The sequence below is a fragment of the Tribolium castaneum genome, chromosome 9 (genome assembly GCF_031307605.1).
Source record: "Tribolium castaneum strain GA2 chromosome 9, icTriCast1.1, whole genome shotgun sequence".
Taxonomy (NCBI): domain Eukaryota; kingdom Metazoa; phylum Arthropoda; class Insecta; order Coleoptera; family Tenebrionidae; genus Tribolium; species Tribolium castaneum.
This window is the reverse complement of record NC_087402.1, coordinates 2981771-3001855: the sequence shown is the minus strand read 5'-3', so window position 1 is coordinate 3001855 and position 20085 is coordinate 2981771. Positions and strand designations below refer to the sequence as shown.

General features: G+C 31.9%; 2 protein-coding genes across 6 annotated transcripts; one reads left to right on the top strand and one right to left on the bottom strand.

The window, feature by feature from the left end:
* The first annotated feature begins 201 nt into the window (after positions 1-201).
* Cad (caudal) lies at positions 202-15306 on the top strand. 5 transcript variants are annotated; one of them, NM_001039409.1, is given in 4 exon segments: positions 281-745; positions 4081-4116; positions 14577-14872; positions 14874-15306. In NM_001039409.1, coding segments are annotated over 4 exon segments (750 nt in total). In that variant the 5' UTR covers positions 281-330; the 3' UTR covers positions 14877-15306.
* A 3264-nt stretch (positions 15307-18570) lies between these two features.
* On the bottom strand, positions 18571-19317 carry LOC100142320 (2-oxo-4-hydroxy-4-carboxy-5-ureidoimidazoline decarboxylase). The gene is made up of 3 exons (XM_001814267.4): positions 19077-19317; positions 18875-19028; positions 18571-18828 (listed from the first exon to the last, which is right to left on the bottom strand). Exons 1-3 carry the CDS (start codon positions 19264-19266, stop codon positions 18648-18650), a joined length of 525 nt encoding a protein of 174 aa, XP_001814319.1. The 5' UTR covers positions 19267-19317; the 3' UTR covers positions 18571-18647.
* Positions 19318-20085: the final 768 nt, after the last annotated feature.

The following is a 20085-nucleotide window of genomic DNA, read 5'->3' as shown; positions in this document are numbered from 1 at the left end:
GGCTAATATTCGTGTTATCAGCGCGAAATCATTCATTAGAAAAACCCAATTCGTCCACAACACGCATGAGACATTTAATTAAACATTGCCTAACCTCCCTACAGCCGTATCATCATTGGCTTGTCACTTTTAGCGCAGCCATTACAGAAATAGCGTTATCCCATTGGCTGATTTCCGCCTCGGCTCCTCCCCCATCTCTCAACCCAAACGTTTGAAATCTTATCAGCACAATCTCCCTCACTGTGATGTTGTCTGGTGCCCATTCCGAGTCCGTATTTCCGTCAAGTGACAAGTGCGTGTGACCCAAAGTGCAAAAACTGAAAGTGTGTGATGGTCTCGTACTACAACTCGACCAACATGTACCGTCACCAGCAAGCCGTCGCGGCGCCGGCCAACGCGCCCATGCACTCATGGTACGCGGGCTACCATCAGGGCGCCCAGATGGGCCCCGAGCAGCAGATGTGGGAGCCCCAAATGTGGCACCATCACAGCCACATGCCGCCACATTCGGTCTTTGCGGCCAATAATGCCGAGTTCCCGGAGTTCGTGCACTCCGGGATGGTGCACAACGACGGCACGCAACTGATGCCGTCGCCCACCGTTTCCGGGAGTGAAATGTCGAGTCCGGGCGCTGGAAGTGGGAATTTATCGCCGCAGATTCAGACGCAAGTGGCCAGGCCGCCGCCGGCGAGGAGTCCCTATGAGTGGATTAAGAAAACCTCCTACCAGAGTCAGCCTAATCCCGGTAAGTCCAAGGCGATTTTTATTGGGCTTAGTGCTACGGTTCTTCTAGTGAGCTAGTGATAAAGTGGGCTTTTTGTGCGCTTAAAACATAAAAATCGACAGAAATTTGTTTTTGTTTTGTTTTTTTGGTAATTCCATTGTTTTTAATAAGTCCAGAGTGCTGGAACAGTTACAGAAAAATTTATACCTATAATAAAATCTATCCACAATTACTTTTTAATTGTGTTTATATTGAATACCCATCTGTTTAGACATTTATTTATAATTATGTACAGATTGTTTCACGTAAATTTTCCAAGCCTGCGCCTGTAAGATTACAAATTTTGAAAAATTAAAAATCTTTTGTTCACTCCTTGCACTTCACTTTTATTAATCAACAAATGTTAATTGTTTGTGAAAAAAATATTCACCATTAATAATGAAGTTAGGTTTACAGAAGCGCCATTAATTTAATCTGCAATTAAATGCGTGATTAACTGGTCAGGTCACGTGATCAAATTTCAATCAACCAATTTGATTAATCCATTCGCGCTGTTAACTTTTAACAACGAATTAAATTTTATCGAAGCTTTCTAGCATGCGGTTTTTTTAAATTTTGATCTAGTTATCCATGACAATTACCTCAGCAGTGAAATGTATTGCGTATTAAAAATAAATAACTTCAGCATCGTTTTACCTGTCAATGAGTCCGACATGTTTACCGATAAACATAAAAAAATATGTTGAAATTTTATTTCCGTAATGAACATCGGGTTAAAGTACCTAACTGCCAAAGATAACTAGATCAAAATTTTAGAAAATTGCATGCTATAAATCGGCCCATATTTTTCCAAAAATTTAATAAAATAAAATCGTACTCTTTTGAATCTATGGTATTTTGTGGCTTTTGAATATTTGCGTACTATATTATGCGCATTCCTCATAAAGTAGTATGAAACATCCTGTATATTTATCGGAAGCATTCTGTTTACAAATAGGTATGTGATGAAATGATATAATGGTTATTTAAGAAGAGAAACAAAACAAAACAATGGTGATAGACTTTTAATAGGTAATATGCTGGTCTTGGAAGGACTTTATAACTTTTTTTTAATATTTTTTTATTTGTAATAAATTATTAAATTTTAAATTAAATTAACATTAATTTATTACGATACCTACATATTAATATATCCTCTTCAGTATTCATCCACACCTTTAGGTGTACTTTATTTAACATTACACTTCAAATGAGAGGAGTTTTCATAATAATAAATATGACCATTATTTAGTACAAGTATTTTGTGTTTTTTGCAGAATTACTTCTTTAAATTTTAGTCCTTAGTTCTTACGACAGCTTTAATTGTCTAAGAACACCATCATGTATACCTACAGGGGCTGTCATGCTTTATATACACCTTAGATGAAATCTGTCTTCCTATTTTGAGAGATTGACTTAATAAAAAAACTACATTTTCTCCCAGTTTGCAAAAAAACTTTTTTAGCGCTCAATAAATCAAGAACAGTTCTTTTAACTTAAAATAATAACAAAAAATACTCAAAAACAGTCGAAACCTGAATTATTTTTGCCCTTTTGAATGGTTGTGTTGAAGGTAAGTATTCAGAATACAGCGACGATTTCACATAATTTCTCAATACGTATAAAGGTAAAAATGCCTTCAGTTAGAATAAAATATAAATAGCTTTCTCATTCTTCTTAAAATAACAGTTTTAACTATGCATATACTAAAAAAATTCCTGCATCATTATAAAGACATAAATCGAAAATAAATTGAAATTAGAAGAAACTTTTCAAACATAGATATGACTTCTGGATGCAATTTTTTTAAATTGTAAAGTGGGTAAGATTTTTCTGTTCGTAAAATAGCACGAAAGAGCTCTTCAAACTTGTTGTTTACGTTATAACTGAACCATGTAGTATGAGGAACAAGTGAAACTAAGTTTTTGCAAGTTATTTTTATTTTTCTGATATTTTTACAGACAAAAAACAGGAAACTAGTTTTCGTCAGAACAATAACTGTGCTCAGAAATTTTCAAGATATTTCTGTTACAAAATTTGCTTTGATTATTTAGTTCTATAAACCAACATAACATAAGTGTTTAAAAAAAGTCACAGAAATAAAAATATCGTAACTTTATGAGCGATAAAATGATCAAATGTCACGTGACAAAATTTTTAGCAGATTTATAGTCCAAAATGTATCAAATTTTACCCAAATTGTTCAAAAGACAAGTGCTTAGTGTTATTTAAAATACAAATAAAATACAGTTGAGCATTTTTCCTTGTTAGAAAAGTGATTAACTGATTACCTACGAGTTCAGTGTAAACAATTAATACCTCTTAATAATTATTTATTATCACAATAATGAAATTTTGATATTACTTACTTTAAAAAGCTTTCACAATTTCTTTTAAAGCTTATCATACCTATTGTTTTCCTAACTTTAATTTTTATTGATCAGTGGTCACATTGAGTTGAGCGTAATAATTTTCGTATACTTTTTGGTGTATATTTAAAGTTGCCGTGCTAAGAGAAAAGATCTACCAAAGTTTCTGTTGTTGTTTTAAGATGTTTTTTTGTATCGTTTTCAGCTTTTTTTTAAACTAATTTTGAAAGAGTTTATAATCTTTAGAACTACTTAATTAATTTTTTGTCTGATTTTTGTACAATGATTTCGAAGATTTAAATTAAAAAGCTTTTTGGTACAAATTATATTAATCATTTTCCTAACAAAAAATTTTGTCTTAATTTACTGACCTATTTAAATTTTAATAAAAGTTGATTATAACTTATTGTCTCGTCCATCCAGTATTCCATAGTCCACTTGTTGAAACAAGCCGATTCGGTAGATTATTTCTAACTACTTTGTAGTAAATGCTTATCTACAATAGCCGCACTATACGCTGTCACTTCTTATTCGTAACCCAAAGAGAGCATCTCTCAAAAAGTGAGAATTTTTTCGGCAAACAAATCAAGCGGCTGTTTAAATTTCCGGACATTAGCGCGCTGCCTTCTGTTATCATCAATTTGGACCGTTTTGTTTGTATTCCCCGTCATCAAAGTAAAATTCAAATTGGAAAACGAACTTGTTAAAATGTTTTTTTATTAACTTTCAACAAATTGCTATAGAGTTCTCATCAGGTTTCTCTCACGAAGTGTATACCGTTACACTTTGCTTCCTTTTGGTGTTTGTTCTTCTCCTAATTTATTAGTTTATGAACTTCCAGCAATTATATGGCTTTAATTACTTTATTACTTGTAAATCATAATTTGCGACCATAACCTTCATTTTGAAAATTGTGTGTGTTGAAAAATGCCTTTCTGTTTGTTTTAGAACCGGCCGATTTCGCTGACGCTCCGGACGCAATCGGTACGCTTTTTCTCTTTTTTTCTATTGTTATTCGAAAATGTTAATTTCTCTTTCTGCTCTTTGTTGTTGTAATCTTCCGTTTTATCTCTTGCATGCTTGCTGTGATGGTTTTACGACGGCGAATGTCGTAATTGTGATTAACACATGAGTAATTTCCCAATTATGCATGTTTTTTCGAATGTCCTCTATTAATTGGAAAGGAGTGATGTTGCCCAACGTTCGTGCGATTTTTGTTGACTATAATTACAAAATTCTCTGTCTTATTTACGAATAAATTACCACGTTGATATTCATTAATCTGACAGGTGCATCTGTGGCCGCCATATTTTACGTTTTCTTTTATGGCCGCCCGGCCAATGGGAACTTTTGATCTAACGGAGGAATCTAGGCATTAAATTAATTTGAAAGTCTGTTGGAATAATCCTGCTTCGTATCGAAAGTGAGCGGCAAGTTTGGACTTTACCTGAGCGCTTTTATTGCATCAAACATGCTAGTTTTTCTGTCTTTCACTTGATTTAAGCTCTTATTAAAGTTTTATGTTCACCAAAAGCTCGTAAACTTCTTCATAAAACTTCCATGATTATTTTACAAGCCTTTTGCTTTATTTTTCCTAGCATATTCATCACTCTGGTTTTATTTTATTTCGTATGGGTTAATATGTTGTAAATTTTCTTACTTTGTCAGTGGCCGAGACGAAAAGGACATTAAAAGGCACAACCTTTTCGAAGGGCAACTGACCGGTTAAAATATTCATCACAAGACAAGATTATGCAGGCTTGTCTGGCAGGGTTTCCCAAAGCCCTCTGAAGTTTTGCCGAAATTTTAGAGTACCCCTAATAAAATAAATAGTTTTGCCAACATAACGGCTCGGAGATAACAAGCGGACTTTTCTTGTAAATTTACCCTCGGAAAAGAGATGTTTCGCACGGACATCTTGTCGGGTTTATACCTGCTTTCGGAGAGAGGGATCGGTGGGGAACGCAAATCCAATTTCAACGCGTTATGATACGTTTACAGCGAGTAAAGGGCCATTTAATAACAATTTTTCAGACAATAAATCAGGACACGGCATTATTTAAAAAAAAAATAATCATGAAAGCTGTTTCTTCAAAGTTAAATATGTTAACTGAATGTAAGTTTATTCAAGTTCTAACTCCCCTGATTTCACTTTTCAAAAATCAAAGCTCGAATATCGAAGAAATTTAAACTTACTGTTCATTAGTCACATTAAATACTTGCACAATATTTTGTTATGTAGTACCCCAGGGAAATAATGGAAGTATGTAGCTAGTTTATTGTTTATCTGTTGGTAAATTACGGGTAAGTATAATAAATAATACATAGTATCTCAAAATTTAAAATTTTATGAATAATACTCATACATTTTCTTCGTTCTACTATACGCTACAACAAGAATTAAATTTTATTATTTTTAGTGGTATCATAAATAATAGCTAATAAAGTATATGCTTACAACTTACGACTTTTTAAGAATATAAAGCATCAAAATAATTAATATAAAATGTGTCATATATAATAACGTTGTTTTTGTTTAATATCTCATTAAATAATAATTTCTATAAGGTGAGCTAGATAAAATAAATTCTTATTTTTTCTAAGCTTTACACTATAACCTTTTTGCTATCTATTTTTTTATAATATTTTGCTCACTACCTTTAGTTTAGAGTAAGGTGGTGCATAGGTAATATTTATTTACTCACATAATGATTTCTCTCAAAGTAAAATCTATTTTTGACTGAAGTGCGGTTTACGATAGTTTTGCAAAAAAGTATCGATTTATTATTCTTAAACATAGTTGTTAAAAATTAAGTGGATAATATCTAGATAACCGTCCACAAAATTAAAATTATTATTTTTAATTATTTTCTAAAGAGTCATAAATGTTGTTATTTCTAAACAAAAATGATTTTTTTTAATTCCTGGTACAATAGCTTTTGAGCAAATGATACAACAAATTTTGTTTAGTACTCGTCTCTTTGCTCAAACCTGTCGTTATTTGAAAAAGATGTTTCAATGATAAGACTTCCTGTTTTATTTTCATAATAGCGTTCACCTATGAATACCTAGTTACTCATAAAATAATACTCACAATTAGAAAAATAACTATAGAAAAGTTTGTTCAATAAATGCGGTGTAAGAATAAAAAAATTAAACAGAATAAGCATTTTAAAGACATAGCTAACAACAGCAATTGAAATTAATTTTTAGACAGGTTCTGGACTTCTTGAGACATTTTGTAATCTTTGGACATTATCGTCAATATCTCAGATACTCAACTATATGTTTGTTTGAACCATTTCTTCCATTTTATTAATGTTTTGTTAGGAAAAATGTGAAGAAACATCGTATTATTTGAATTGGTAAATTGTACCTTTAGCCTTTTAAAATTTCCAGCCAAAGATGTCACCAAAGATGTCTCTTGTTCGATGTAGAATATTTAACTTTCTTTTTTTTTTAAAAAAAAAGGAGAAGATAAAACTTCAGGAGATTTGAAGGAAAGAAAACTGTTACATGACTTCTTTTGTCTCTGATTTTTTTTGTCATCATAAAAAAAATTCCAATGCTTTGGGATTCCACTGGTAGCACTAAACGCATGTTTTTTTACTTTCGTTTATTTTTGGGATACCTGTATATTTGGTATTCTTATCAATAGTAAAGAGATAAAATTTTGAACGAAAATATGTGATTGTGACTAGAATACTAAAGGCCGGTTTATAGAAGCGTCATTAGTTTAATCTGCAATCAAATGCGTGCTTAACTGATCACGTGACCAATATGAAGCAATTTGATTGGTCCATTCGCGGTGTTAACTTTTAACAACGCATTAAATTTTAACAGAGCTTTCTTTAAACCGGCTCCTTTTTGGTAATTTCTTATTGTATCAATCGCTACGTTTCGTTGTGAATTGTTAGAAATAATACTAATAAAAATGTTGATAATAGGTAGCATTTCAAAAAAAAAATTTACGGAACAGTAATCGAAACGGCTCGCATTAATTCAAGGCGGAACCGCGAGTATTACATAAATTGTCCGTAAAATTAGCAAAAGCATCCCACGAATACAGGATGCTATAGTTTGTGAAATAACATCGCGACAGTGTAATAGCATCAATGGATCCCCAGGGAGGCATAACCGCAAACGGTAGGGAGTTGCGAATCGACGCTGTGGCAATTATCAGACGATACAGTCGTCGGCGCCAACTATACACACGTATACACTTTCCCTCATTTCGATAGAGGACGTCTATTGTGTTACAATTGACAAATTGCTCCCTTTACGTATTAAATGCCTCCACAACTGTTATGGTATTGTTTGCGGCCTCTTGATGGCTGCGGCATTTTTAACTCATTCCCGCCCTTGAGGGGATTCCACCTAATGGCCCTGTTTACACCAACTCGGCATTTTTTTTATCCAACCGACTTGGAAAACAAAAACAGTCTTTCACAGGCAATTTTTTCAATAATTGTCACGACTGTCTGATTTATTCAATAAGAAACGTAATGGAGTCACCGGGCTGCTGTAAACACTAAATAGACATCATGGAGGCATAGGACGGTGGCCATAAAGCGGTCTGAGTGCCTCTTTATGACGGTCTTAGGTGGGTCTCGAGGCCGTCGGTCGAAGCACGTTCGCCTACAAGATTGTCTTTTTATTACAAGCAACTTAATCATTTTTCGGATTTTCTGTGTCAAAGATAAATCGTTCTGTTAACACATCAATGAGTGATTTATTTTAAAAGCGTTGCGAATCTCCGACAGGCATGTCCAAACAGTGGCTAATCCGATAAAGGCATGTGCCACTTGGGCCGTACCGCCCTGTCAAACAAGATTAAGATATATGTCCATGACTGAGCCTCAACATATGCCGCTTGATCCCGTATTAATGGAGTACAGGTTATTTTAGCGACTGAATAAACAGTTGTGATAGTGGGGCTTGGGGTCTCAATTAGGGAAGCGAAGCTGATTAATACCTTCATAGAGCTTTTAATTACATTCAAATTTTAATCCGCTTTTACCTAAATAATTATATCTGTGACCAAAATTACATTATTACATTATAGAAAGCTTTGTTAAAATTTAATTCGTTGTTAAAAGTTAACAACGCGGATGGACCAATTAAATTTGTTCAATTTGGTCACGTGATCAGTTAATCATGCATTTAATTGCGGATTAAATTAATGACGCCTCTATAAACCGACCCTTAATGTCTAAAATGTTGGCAACTTAATTTCATAGTCACAGGCCAATGTGAATATTGACCACTTAATTATTTCCCCTAGTTCAGTAGTCATAATGATGGCCAGACATAAAGAACAGAAATCTCAATAAAATAATAAATTATTGCTAATAAAAGTAATAAACTACTGTAGCAATGGTGCAGGATGCTATCTTAATAAAATTTACAATTTGTGCCACTTTATCTTTAAATTATTATTGTATTTAAAAACTCAGATTTCAAAAATTTCATAAATCAATTACCAATTTTTGATTTTATCCATGCTTATTCTTTTAGAACTTGCATTAGAAACTTCTAATATAGCTATCCACCTTTCCGACTTTAACTAATTTATTTTCAAAATTGCTGAGCTTTCAGAAGAACAATGAAAAATTGGTGTTAATTTTGAAATTTTAATAGTAACCACTTATTTTGATTGCATTTTTGAATGTGCCTTTTAAAAGTGAATAAAATGTACCCTAGTCGTTAACTTATCTGTCATTGTTTATGACGAATGTCAATTGTTTATGCAAATTTTTATTTAAAATATCACAGATCTTAAACCCTTTATTTTAAGTGAATAATTCTTTTTGTATTTGATGGCCAAATGCTTGAAGGGCTTTTTGAAATTTTCCTGCCAGAAAACTGTAAAATTTCAAGGCTACTATGATTTTTTTAATATATTATTGTTATACAGCTGTTTTTAAAAAAATGACTGACTGATTTGATGAGCTTTAGCTCATTATTTTCGTTTTTATTCAAATAAACCTTCGAAAAATACGATAAAGTTGTGCTATTATTAAAAAAAATGGTCGATTTTTCCACCATTTTGATGCAAGAAGTTCAAAATTCCATGACATATTGACTGAGTTACTTTACATAATTTTATTCATTAAATTATAATAAAACATAATTAAATATTGCTTATTCAATAATAGACTAGCTAAGAACTAAATAAAATGTTGAAGTTTGACAATTGTTGACCATTTTGCAAGGCCTACTTGATTAACGATGAAAATTACATAGTAAAATTCGTTTTTTTGTGATTATTTAAAAAACAGTGGAGATATGTATAGAACGTGTTTATAAAAGTCACCATAAATGACGATGTTCTTTCGATTGACGTTAAGAAAATAGTCATTCTATTTGAAAAAACTGAGTTAAAGCCGTTTTTAATTACCATTTTGAAAAAATCATACTAGCCTTGAATTTTGACAGTTAACAATTTTGAAAATTCTGGAAGACTCTTCAACCCTTCGGTTATCAAAAACAAAAAAAATAATACACTTGTCGCAAAGGTTTCAAGGGCTGTGATATTTTAAATAAACTCCTGCAAATAAAAGTTTTAACAAAAGAATTGACGTATGTCAAAAACTATGACAATAGCTTGACTCAGCTTTATTCAGCTCAGCCATTTTGAAAATAATTTAGATGAACCCAGAACGACCGATTTGGATCATTTACAAAATTTTAAAGCTGTAGCTGTACTAGAAGATAAAACTTTCTAATGTAGGTCCAAAGAGAAGCATATTAGAACCAAATTAGAACGTTTTCTTTCAAAGTAAGTGACAATAAAACATATCTAAATCAAACTGATAGGTATGTTTGTTATTTTAATAAATAAAATGTGAGTTTTTATTTTAAATTTAATTTAAAAAATGTGTCCTAAACCAAACTTTTTAATTTGCTCTGACACTATTCTCTTCCTTCGGCGAGTGTTTGTGAGTATAATTTTGCGACAAAGTGCAAATTACCTTATCAGTTCTTACGTTGTGTTGGAGTTGACGAGGATGGACGCAAATATTTGTAAATCAGAAAAGTGAATTGTTTATGCTTGCGATAAAACCTTGTCTTGTAAGCAAGTGTGGTGTCAATAATTAAGTTTAGTGTTGGTGTATGAAAATACAGTTCGGATTTCCCACAAGCCAGTCGTGTAGCTGTTTTCAGTTCGTGATAATAAACTCGAACATAGTCGCTATCAGTACTGCTGTCGGATGTTAAAATATATAATCCCCGTTTAAACACAGACTCAAGATGCGGAGTATCCTGGTCTAGGCCCAGGACAATACACATGTTGTCAGGTGCGTAAGATCTTATCACGAATAAATAAGCCGCCTCTTCTCATCTCACCGCCCGCTAATCCGCTTGATCAACGATCGCCCTTATCGCATTCACACCGATATACCTCTCCGGCTGAATTTTTCGATATAGCAAACTAATGAAATTCTCAAATAGTGCAGTAGCTTTTCGATGACTGACTTTGGAAATTTGTTATAGGGAAGACGAGAACGAAGGACAAATATCGGGTCGTGTATACGGACCTCCAACGGATCGAGTTAGAAAAAGAATTCACTTTCGTTAGTAAATACATTACGATCAAGCGGAAATCGGAACTCGCTGAGAATTTGGGCTTGTCGGAGCGGCAGATCAAAATCTGGTTTCAGAACAGACGCGCCAAAGAACGGAAACAGAACAAGAAGCGCATCGAAGAGAAATCGCAAATTGACAATCTTTTCCACAACGGATTTATGCAAGAGCAGAGCACTCATCACCAGGGACAGTTGATCGTGGGGCTGCCGACGCCCTCGATAATGATGCATCAATTAGTCAATCCCCAATCATTGAACCATCAAGAAGTTAAGGCCGAATGCAGCGACCTGGACAGTGTTGATAATATTGTCTAAGAATGACAAAGTGTGACTTTAAGCCGTCCCATAAGTGCAATCATTGTGTGCAATTTAAGTGATTTGAACGTTTTAATTAGGGTTAATTTACATGACGTTTAATTGTGTTATTGGTTTTTGTAGATGCAATTAAAAATCTCAACATCTTTTGATCATTTGCGCGTGCGTGAGTGTGAACCATACAGTCACTAATTATATTACATTAATATTAATTTAAGGCACTGTGAAGTTTACATTTATTACTAGTTAATAAAGAATTATTGTTTTATAATCTGCTGTTTTTTTTCCCTTATTTCAGACAAGCATCCAAGTTTGGCAAAGTTTGCAAACTTTCCTATACAATATAAATATAGGTAAAAAGTTCCAAAAATCCAAAAAAAACGTAAAGAATTTTGCACGACAAACACGCCATTTTTATACAGAGTGTCATGAGAATAATAAAAAAAATCGAGATGGCCACTCATCTGAAAAAAAGAAAAGTAAAATAAAAATAAAAAATGTCAGGGGTATAGAATATATGGCTCAGTTTGACAAAAAAACGAAGTATCTGGGATTTAAATAATGTATAATGAGTTATTACAATACCACTGTCATACACCAAAATTCCCAGCTTAACTCGTCCTCTAACGAAAACTTTTCATTTTTTGCAAAAACCGCATTAAAAGTGGCTTTTTTTGGCTGTTTTCTAGATTTTTATTAACGCTTCACCTCTCATGCAAAAATCAAGCAACACCAAAACTTCATTTTTTGTGAAAAGATCGCAGTAAAAGTGTGTTTTTTTGACTATTTTCTAGACTTTAATTATCTCTTCTCTTGTGTAGAATTCAAATTTAAAGTCTTTCTAACGCCATAAATTACCTAACGTATATTTTCTTCATCATGTAGGCATATTAAGTATAGCTTCTTCAAAATTTTATGCTTTACAAATAAAAAAAAGTTCTTCCTTTATTAAAATTTATTTTCAGTTATAAAGTTTCTTAAAAAGTGAACGAAAAGTTAAGTTAAACGGGACACCCTATTTTTTGTTTTTGGTTCTCAAATTGCCTGTCTAAAAATATAAAGTTACAAATGTCTAAAGTTAATTAAAAAAATATTTCACTTTAAACATGAATTTCAGCAACAACGCAGATTATTCATGAGCATTTTTCGACTTATGAAACAATAGTTAATAATTTTTAAAGGTTAAAGTTAAATAAATATCTTTAGAGTAATTAGCAAAAAACACTGTTATTGTTTTTAGATAGACAATTTAAACGTTTTTAGATGCAAAAATTAAAAATAAGGGGTCCTATTTAAAACTTTTAAGTTACCCAACTTTCAACAAACCTTTTAATTTTTTTATTTTCTTGATTGTAGTAAGCTAAAAAATATATCCTTAAAGTTTGAGCATTCTTTTTCAACATGGTAAAAGTCCCACTTTTCTAGAAATATTAGTTTTTGAGCAATACATCTTTAAAAAATTTAATATGTTCCAAAAACTAAGCAAAATAGGCGAATAAAAGCGCACTGAAAGTGGCTTTTTTTGGCTGTTTTCTAGATTTTTATGAACGCTTCACCTCTCATGCAAAAATCAAGCAACACCAAAACCTCATTTTTTTGTGAAAAGATCGCAGCAAAAGTGTGTTTTTTTGACTATTTTCTAGACTTTAATTATCTCTTCTCTTGTGAAGAATCCAAATTTAAAGCCTTTTCAACGCCATAAATTACCTAATGTATATTTTCTTCATCATGTAGGTATATTAAGTATAGCTTCTTCGAAATTTCGTGCTTTACAAATAAAAAAATTAAGTTCTTCCTTTATTAAAATTTATTTTCACTTATAAAGTTTCTTAAAAAGTGAATGAAAAGTTAGGACACCCTATTTTTTGTTTTTGCTTCTCAAATTGCCTGTCTAAAAATATAAAGTTTCAAATGTCTAAAGTTAATAATTAAAAAAATATTTCACTTTAAACTTTAATTTCAGCAACAATGCAGATTATTCATGAGCATTTTTCGACTTATGAAACAATAGTTAATAATTTGTAAAGTTTAAAGTTAAATAAATATCTTTAGAGTAATTAGCAAAAAACACTTAACTGTTATTGTTTTTTGGATAGACAATTTAAACGTTTTTAGATGCAAAAATTAAAAATAAGGTGTTCTATTTAAAACCTTTAAGTTACCCAACTTTCAACAAACCTTCTAATTTTTTTATTTTCTTGATTGTAGTAAGCTACAAAATATATCCTTAAGGTTTGAGCATTCTTTTTCAAAGTGGTAAAAGTCCCACTTTTCTAGAAATATTAGTTTTTGAGCAATACATCTTTAAAAAATTTAATATGTTCCAAAAACTAAGCAAAATAGACAAATAAAACCGCACTGAAAGTGGCTTTTTTGGCTGTTTTCTAGATTTTTATGAACGCTTCACCTCTCATGCAAAAATCAAGCAACACCAAAACCTCTTTTTTTTGTGAAAAGATCGCAGTAAAAGTGTGTTTTTTTACTATTTTCTAGACTTTAATTATCTCTTCTCTTGTGTAGAATCCAAATTTAAAGCCTTTTCAACGCCATAAATTACCTAATGTATATTTTCTTCATCATGTAGGTATATTAAGTATAGCTTCTTCAAAATTTCATGCTTTACAAATAAAAAAATTAAGTTCTTCCTTTATTAAAATTTATTTTCAGGTATAAAGTTTCTTAAAAGGTGAATGAAAAGTTAAATGGGACACCTAGTTTTTGTTTTTCCTTCTCAAATTGCCTGTGTAAAAATATAAAGTTTCAAATGTCTAAAGTTAATAATTAAAAAAATATTTCACTTGAGCATTTTTCGACTTATGAGGCAATAGTTAATAATTTTTAAAGTTTAAAGTTAAATAAATATCTTTAGAGTAATTAGCAAAAAACACTTAACTGTTATGGTTTCAAAAATTAAAAATAAGGTGTTCTATTTAAAACTTTTAAGTTACCCAACTTTCAACAAACCTTCTAATTTTTTTATTTTCTTGATTGTAGTAAGCTAAAAAATATATACTTAAGGTTTGAGCATTCTTTTTCAAAGTGGTAAAGTCCCACTTTTCTAGAAATATTAGTTTTTGAGTAATACATCTTTAAAAAATTTACTTAATATACTTCAAAAACTAAGCAAAATAGACGAATAAAAGTTTGGGTGAAAATTATTAGTTTTGAAAGCTACATTCAAAAATGCACAAAAATATAGGGTGTTCCTTTGAAAAAAAAACTCACAACTGGGGATTAGTACTCATATCTACGCCTTAGAAAATGAAAATTATTATTTTTTTAACATTTAAAAATGAATTATGGACTTTATCTATTCGCTGAAATACAACTCAACGCATATAAAATTTTCATAAACTTGAAAAAACTTGATTAGATCTGCGACAATATGAAACTTTTTTTTTCTGAACAAGAAAACTCAGCCTACAATTACTCAAATGAGATTTTTTGAAAAAATTTACTTAATTCACGAAATGAGCAAACAAGTACTTTATTAAAAATGGCTGAGTGATGGATTTTTTCATGTTTTGGTTTTGGTTTCAGGCAAGACCCGGACGAAAGACAAATACCGCGTAGTTTACACCGACCATCAGCGAGTGGAGCTCGAAAAAGAGTTCTACTACAGCCGCTACATCACAATCCGGCGGAAAGCCGAATTAGCCAACAGTCTCGGATTATCCGAACGTCAAGTGAAAATCTGGTTCCAGAATCGTCGTGCTAAGGAACGCAAACAGGTGAAAAAACGCGAGGAGGTCACCCAGAAGGACAGTCCAATGAACATGGGACACCTAACCCAGCAGCAAATCATCCACAACACCCAGACTCAGATGGGCCAGGCCCTAATTCCCTCACAACTCATATGACCGTCCCCTTACGTGGAATGGAAAGAAGACAATCTTCAGTGTTTGTGATGAAATTGTGTTGTGATTTTGCGTTTTTATTTATTTTATCGAGTCACATCACCCCGGAGATTACTGTGCATAATTCATATATTTATCTTTTTGTTACGGCCATTGTGTATATAGTATTGTATAAAGGTTTATCTGTTGTGTTGTAGCATTTTTAAACTGTTCATCGGAGTGTGGCACCGGATTATCTAGAAATTCGCACTTTGTAAATTTGTACAAACGTTTATGTGCCTTCTTGTTGCTTCTTCTTCACTATACCTTGTAAATAAAGGTCGCTGTATCCACGTCTTGTTGTGTTGCAGAGTAGGGGCAGATTGTAACTTATTTTTTGGTATCGAGTGAAGAATAAATGATTTTATTTGAAACTTTGTTTTTTTTCTGAAAAATCTTCCGTTATTTTCTCAGACTTTAAATATTTATTCAAATCTTAGAGAGCATTTAAGGGACAATACGTAATTTATAGGATTGCACTTAAGCTCTTTATTCGATATTTATCAAATAAACCATAAAAACCTCTGTCAATAGTTATAACAATGACTATTTAAAATTTATTACAATTTACAATCTTATCAAATTAAGAAATTAGATTTGTTTAAATATTCCTTAAATTCCAAAAACTCTACAACATTATCTAGTCCAAATTCAGCCGCAGTATAAAAGAAGAGAATCCAAACGCATATCTCGGTCCGCAAATATACACAGAGATTATGTATGGCGTTTATTATTACGTAATTCCTAGAAGATTACTCATGAAAAATTCAGTCGTAATGATCGGCAAAAACACTATAATATTCCCATATTGATCGAAAAACGTTGACTCAAAAGTCGGTTGAACGGCAAAGATCAAACGCCGATAAAGAGATTACCTTAATCCCCATCACCTTGTCGGCAAAATATTATGAAAATTGATAACTCATTTAAAATATGGAATGATAGCAATTCACTCCAAGCCTGGATTAGAAATTGGTGAATGGGAAAAATGCAACTAAAATCTTTGCACTAATTTTACACTGATCTAGAAATAATAGTAGATAATTAGGAAAATGAAAGTAAGCATAATCTTCCTTCGCGATTAAAGGATTTGGAATTTTTAACCTCCTTTTACTGAATTAAGGATCATCTAAAACTGTGAGATGTAAATAAGTGTCACGCTCTTGCATGATGCTGTTGTTACAATAACTATATTTATTCAAAAACCTAAATGTTATCTCAATTGTAGTTTAAAAAATTACGCTAAGCTGAACGAAAATAAACACCGAATTAGGTGATTTCAACTAGAAATCCACTAACATAAGGTTAAAAAGCTAATTTTGAAACAGAATTGGAAAGCAAAACACAATAAATTATATGGAAGGATAGAAAAATACGGGTAATTTAATAGCAAACGCTAAAATACGCTAACAAGTAGGTACTTTTACTTAGACTAAAATATGTATCAGTTCATGTGTTAAAAAATGTCCAAAAGTGCCGAAGTTTTGAGCAAAGCGCCCCCGTAATAATTTATTGTAATTTGTTGGAACCTTCGTCCGCTGCCAAAATATTTGAGATCTTTCTCTTCGCCGGAGGTGAGGACAGGACCACAGCAGGGGATGGTTCGATTTTATGGGCCGTGCGAGACACAATAGGGCGGCACCCTCCAATTCAGTAATGGATGTTACCTTTCCGAGTAGAAAAGACACAATTTGTGGTTCAGGTGTGCTTTGCCAATCTATTTTTTTCCCAAAATTTTCGGGTAAAATTACTTCACTTTAATAATATGCAAAAAGTAAATACATGTAGCGACATTTTGTAAACACTTTCGTGTTATGAGCTGATTTCTTAATCCCTGAGTAATCAAAAGGTGGTGTACTTTCGGAATTCATCGCCTATGAGACAATGCTACAAAATAACAAGTTTTTTAGATTCTCACAAATGTTACTACGGTTTTTCTTAATTAACGTGAGTCAGATAAACATCAAAATAATTTATGACGGCGGTATACAGTGTGTATGTTAAAAGATTAGAAAATTGTCGTGAGAACAAGCCGAAATTTACACAAAGTAATTTATGTCGCATTTTCAATTACGAAAAATTAGAGTGCTACAAAGCTGACCAAAACAGTAATTGCGCCGTTAAAATATTGTTAGTTTAATTTTTTCGTCTAATGATAATTTTTTAAATTATTCTTTTGAAACTATCGTACTTTTTTTTAGTTGTATAACATAATAACCATACATATTCTAAACTGTTGAAGCTTTTTTGATTGGCTAGAGTATCTTTTTTTTTTCTTTTGATCGCGTCAACTTTGGTGGCCGCCCCTTTCACAAATATTATCTAAGACGATGATTGGCTATAAAATGGTTTTATTTTTATATGGAAGGACGTAATCTTGTATAGATAATCTGCAAATCGAGTGAACGCCCGATATTTGTTAATTATCGTTTAAGAATTGATTTACGACAAGTTTAAGGCATTAATAATAAAATTCGTCGTTTGTCAATATTCTTAAGTTAGTAAGACCTTTACTTTTGTGTTCCTGGCACATATCTCGTCCGCTGAAGACTCTCCGGGAGTTTCAAGAGCGTAACTTGGACGACACCCTTGGGACATCTCAACTTGTGCCCTAACAGACAACTCGACAACGTTTCTTTTACATTTAGATCTAACTTTACTAGATATTGCATCGTTCTATTCTTATAAGTACAGTTTCGACGATTTTATTTTCATTACCTGTTCGTTTAAAGTGATTTGTGTATTTATAATAATTCTACAATTAGTGGTTGTAAAACGTAAAAGAATTACCACCACACTGAGGTAATGTTTGTGGTTTTGAAAGTCCTAATTATTTTATGCTGAATCTGATAATTGGTGGGTAATTGCCTCTTGTTGGAGAAAATTTTGTATGACCATAAAGAAAAAATGTTTCGGTCTTGTTCAAAGCAACTCCTAGTATAATGAAGGTGCCGTCATAAAGTGTAGCCGTCTCTGTCCACTTTATCTGAAATTGTATAAATTTTATGGCGGTATTGAGACGTTTATTGTGTGGCGTTTCCGTCCGTCGGGCATCTTGGATGTTTAAAACATCAACCCTTAAAGTTTTTATGGCCCGGGATTTCTATAACATGGCGGTATTTTGTTAATTGGAGGATGGAATCTTTCGGATTTTTGTTTCGTGGAATCGTGGGTTACGAATTTTTTAAAACGGGTTTCTGTTCGCACATTTTTATTTAAAAAAATATAGCCGAGGGTTAAGTTCCCGCAACAATAAAAAAAATTGTCAGAATAACTGCATTAAATCTTTATTTGTCTTTCTCCTTTTCTCGCTCTTTAGTTTCTTTTTTTATTAATATTTTTTTGTAAAATTCTAGATCTCTAGATTACAATCATCCTTCATTCACGTGAATAAAACAGTTTTAAACTTGTTCGTATTGCAACCTTTAGTCGCCATTTTCTTTACAGTACGTTTGGATTGAAAATTTTTTGATTCATTTCCAGTTTGATTTTAACATGATATTATAAATAAATCCACAAACAGTTAACTTGCCTTCTTCATTAATTAATTAATGATTATTGATTATTTAAAATCGTAAGACCAATTTTTTTTAAAAAAATGGCTGTTTGTTGTTTACTGAAAAATAATTCTAGACCCATTTGCTTTTTAATAATTTAATGATAAACAGTTTTGTCGAATTATTTACAACACGGGTGCACATTATACCAAAAACCACTATGTTTGCAAAATTTCGCAGATCCTTAATTTTCCAATTTTCTTCACTTCGCTGAGTGCAATTTCCGTTTCTTCTTCCACACTGTTCTCAATCCTAGTTTCTATTTCGGAGAAAATGGTAAAAACATTTTTATTTGCTTTGCCATATGTAATAAACGGAAACCCAAACTTCTCCCTATAACTAAAAAACACTATCATTCAAATTTTTGTCACCTGAAAGGAATTACCGCTTATTTAATTTTCCCAGCTTGTGTTTATCGTCGATGGTTAATTGATCTGCTCCTGAAACTCTCTGATACTGATCAATCTGTAGCATAAATATGCTCAAATCTGCCAATTTTCCGACTAAGTCCGGATACAAAAGCAAAATTCTTTGTTTTTCTGCCAAAGAACAATCAGGATTTGCTGTATTAATTGAGTCAGTCGTACCTTTCAAGCTAAGTTGGTCCAAAAAGTTGTTGATTGCTGTGGAAATGTCCGTGGCGTTTCGAAAAGGCCGAAATTTGAGAATTCCGATTGCGGCGGCTGGATAATGCTCGATCACATTACCAAAAATTTTAATAAAATGCTCACTTATTATGTTATTGACTTCTTGTATACTCAGTCTGGTCAAAAGCATTGTTACTGCCTGACTACATCGATATTTTGACTAAATATTTAGGAACATCACTTTATTTATTGTAAAGTATAACAGCGACCCCTTTATTATTGTTGTGTATATAACACTGATAACCCCAAGAAACTTGATTTATTTACTATAATAACCAAGTATTTTTATTATTCGCTTGATAAAAAAGCAAGGCTTTTCCTGCTCTTTTTGTCTAAATAACTGGTACAGAGTTGTTGCCACATATTTAGGTTTAATTAATTAATTAACATTGTGGTTAATATAAACACTGCAACACACTTCCTGGATATTAAATTTTTATCAAAAATTTAACATAATAAAATAAATAAATTACAACGCTATCGTCTAATATCACCGTTTTTTAATAAAATATGAATTCATTTATGACAAGTAAATATTCCAAGTTTGTTTTAATTTAACACAAACTGTAAATTGTAATTTGTTTTGGATTATTATTGCAAAACAATAATCGCTCAGCATAAACAAAAGTATTTTCGTACACAAAATATTCCATCAATTTTTTAAAAAAGGTCAAGGAACAAAGAACAAAGTACTTAATAACTGTGCTAAAAATAGTTTATTGTTTATGGAGTAATAATATCATTATTTTAGGTACAGGTAAGTCTGACTTTAAAGGATTTTCCAAAAAATATATATAAATAATTAAAACTCGACAATCACGTAAATAATTCTATTATTTTTTTTAAATCGTTTTCTCCATGTGTTTGTATAGCACACGTTCTACCTTATAAAAATAGTTCAAAATTTTTAATATTTTATTTTTAACTGTTGTATTGAACGGGTTCATGA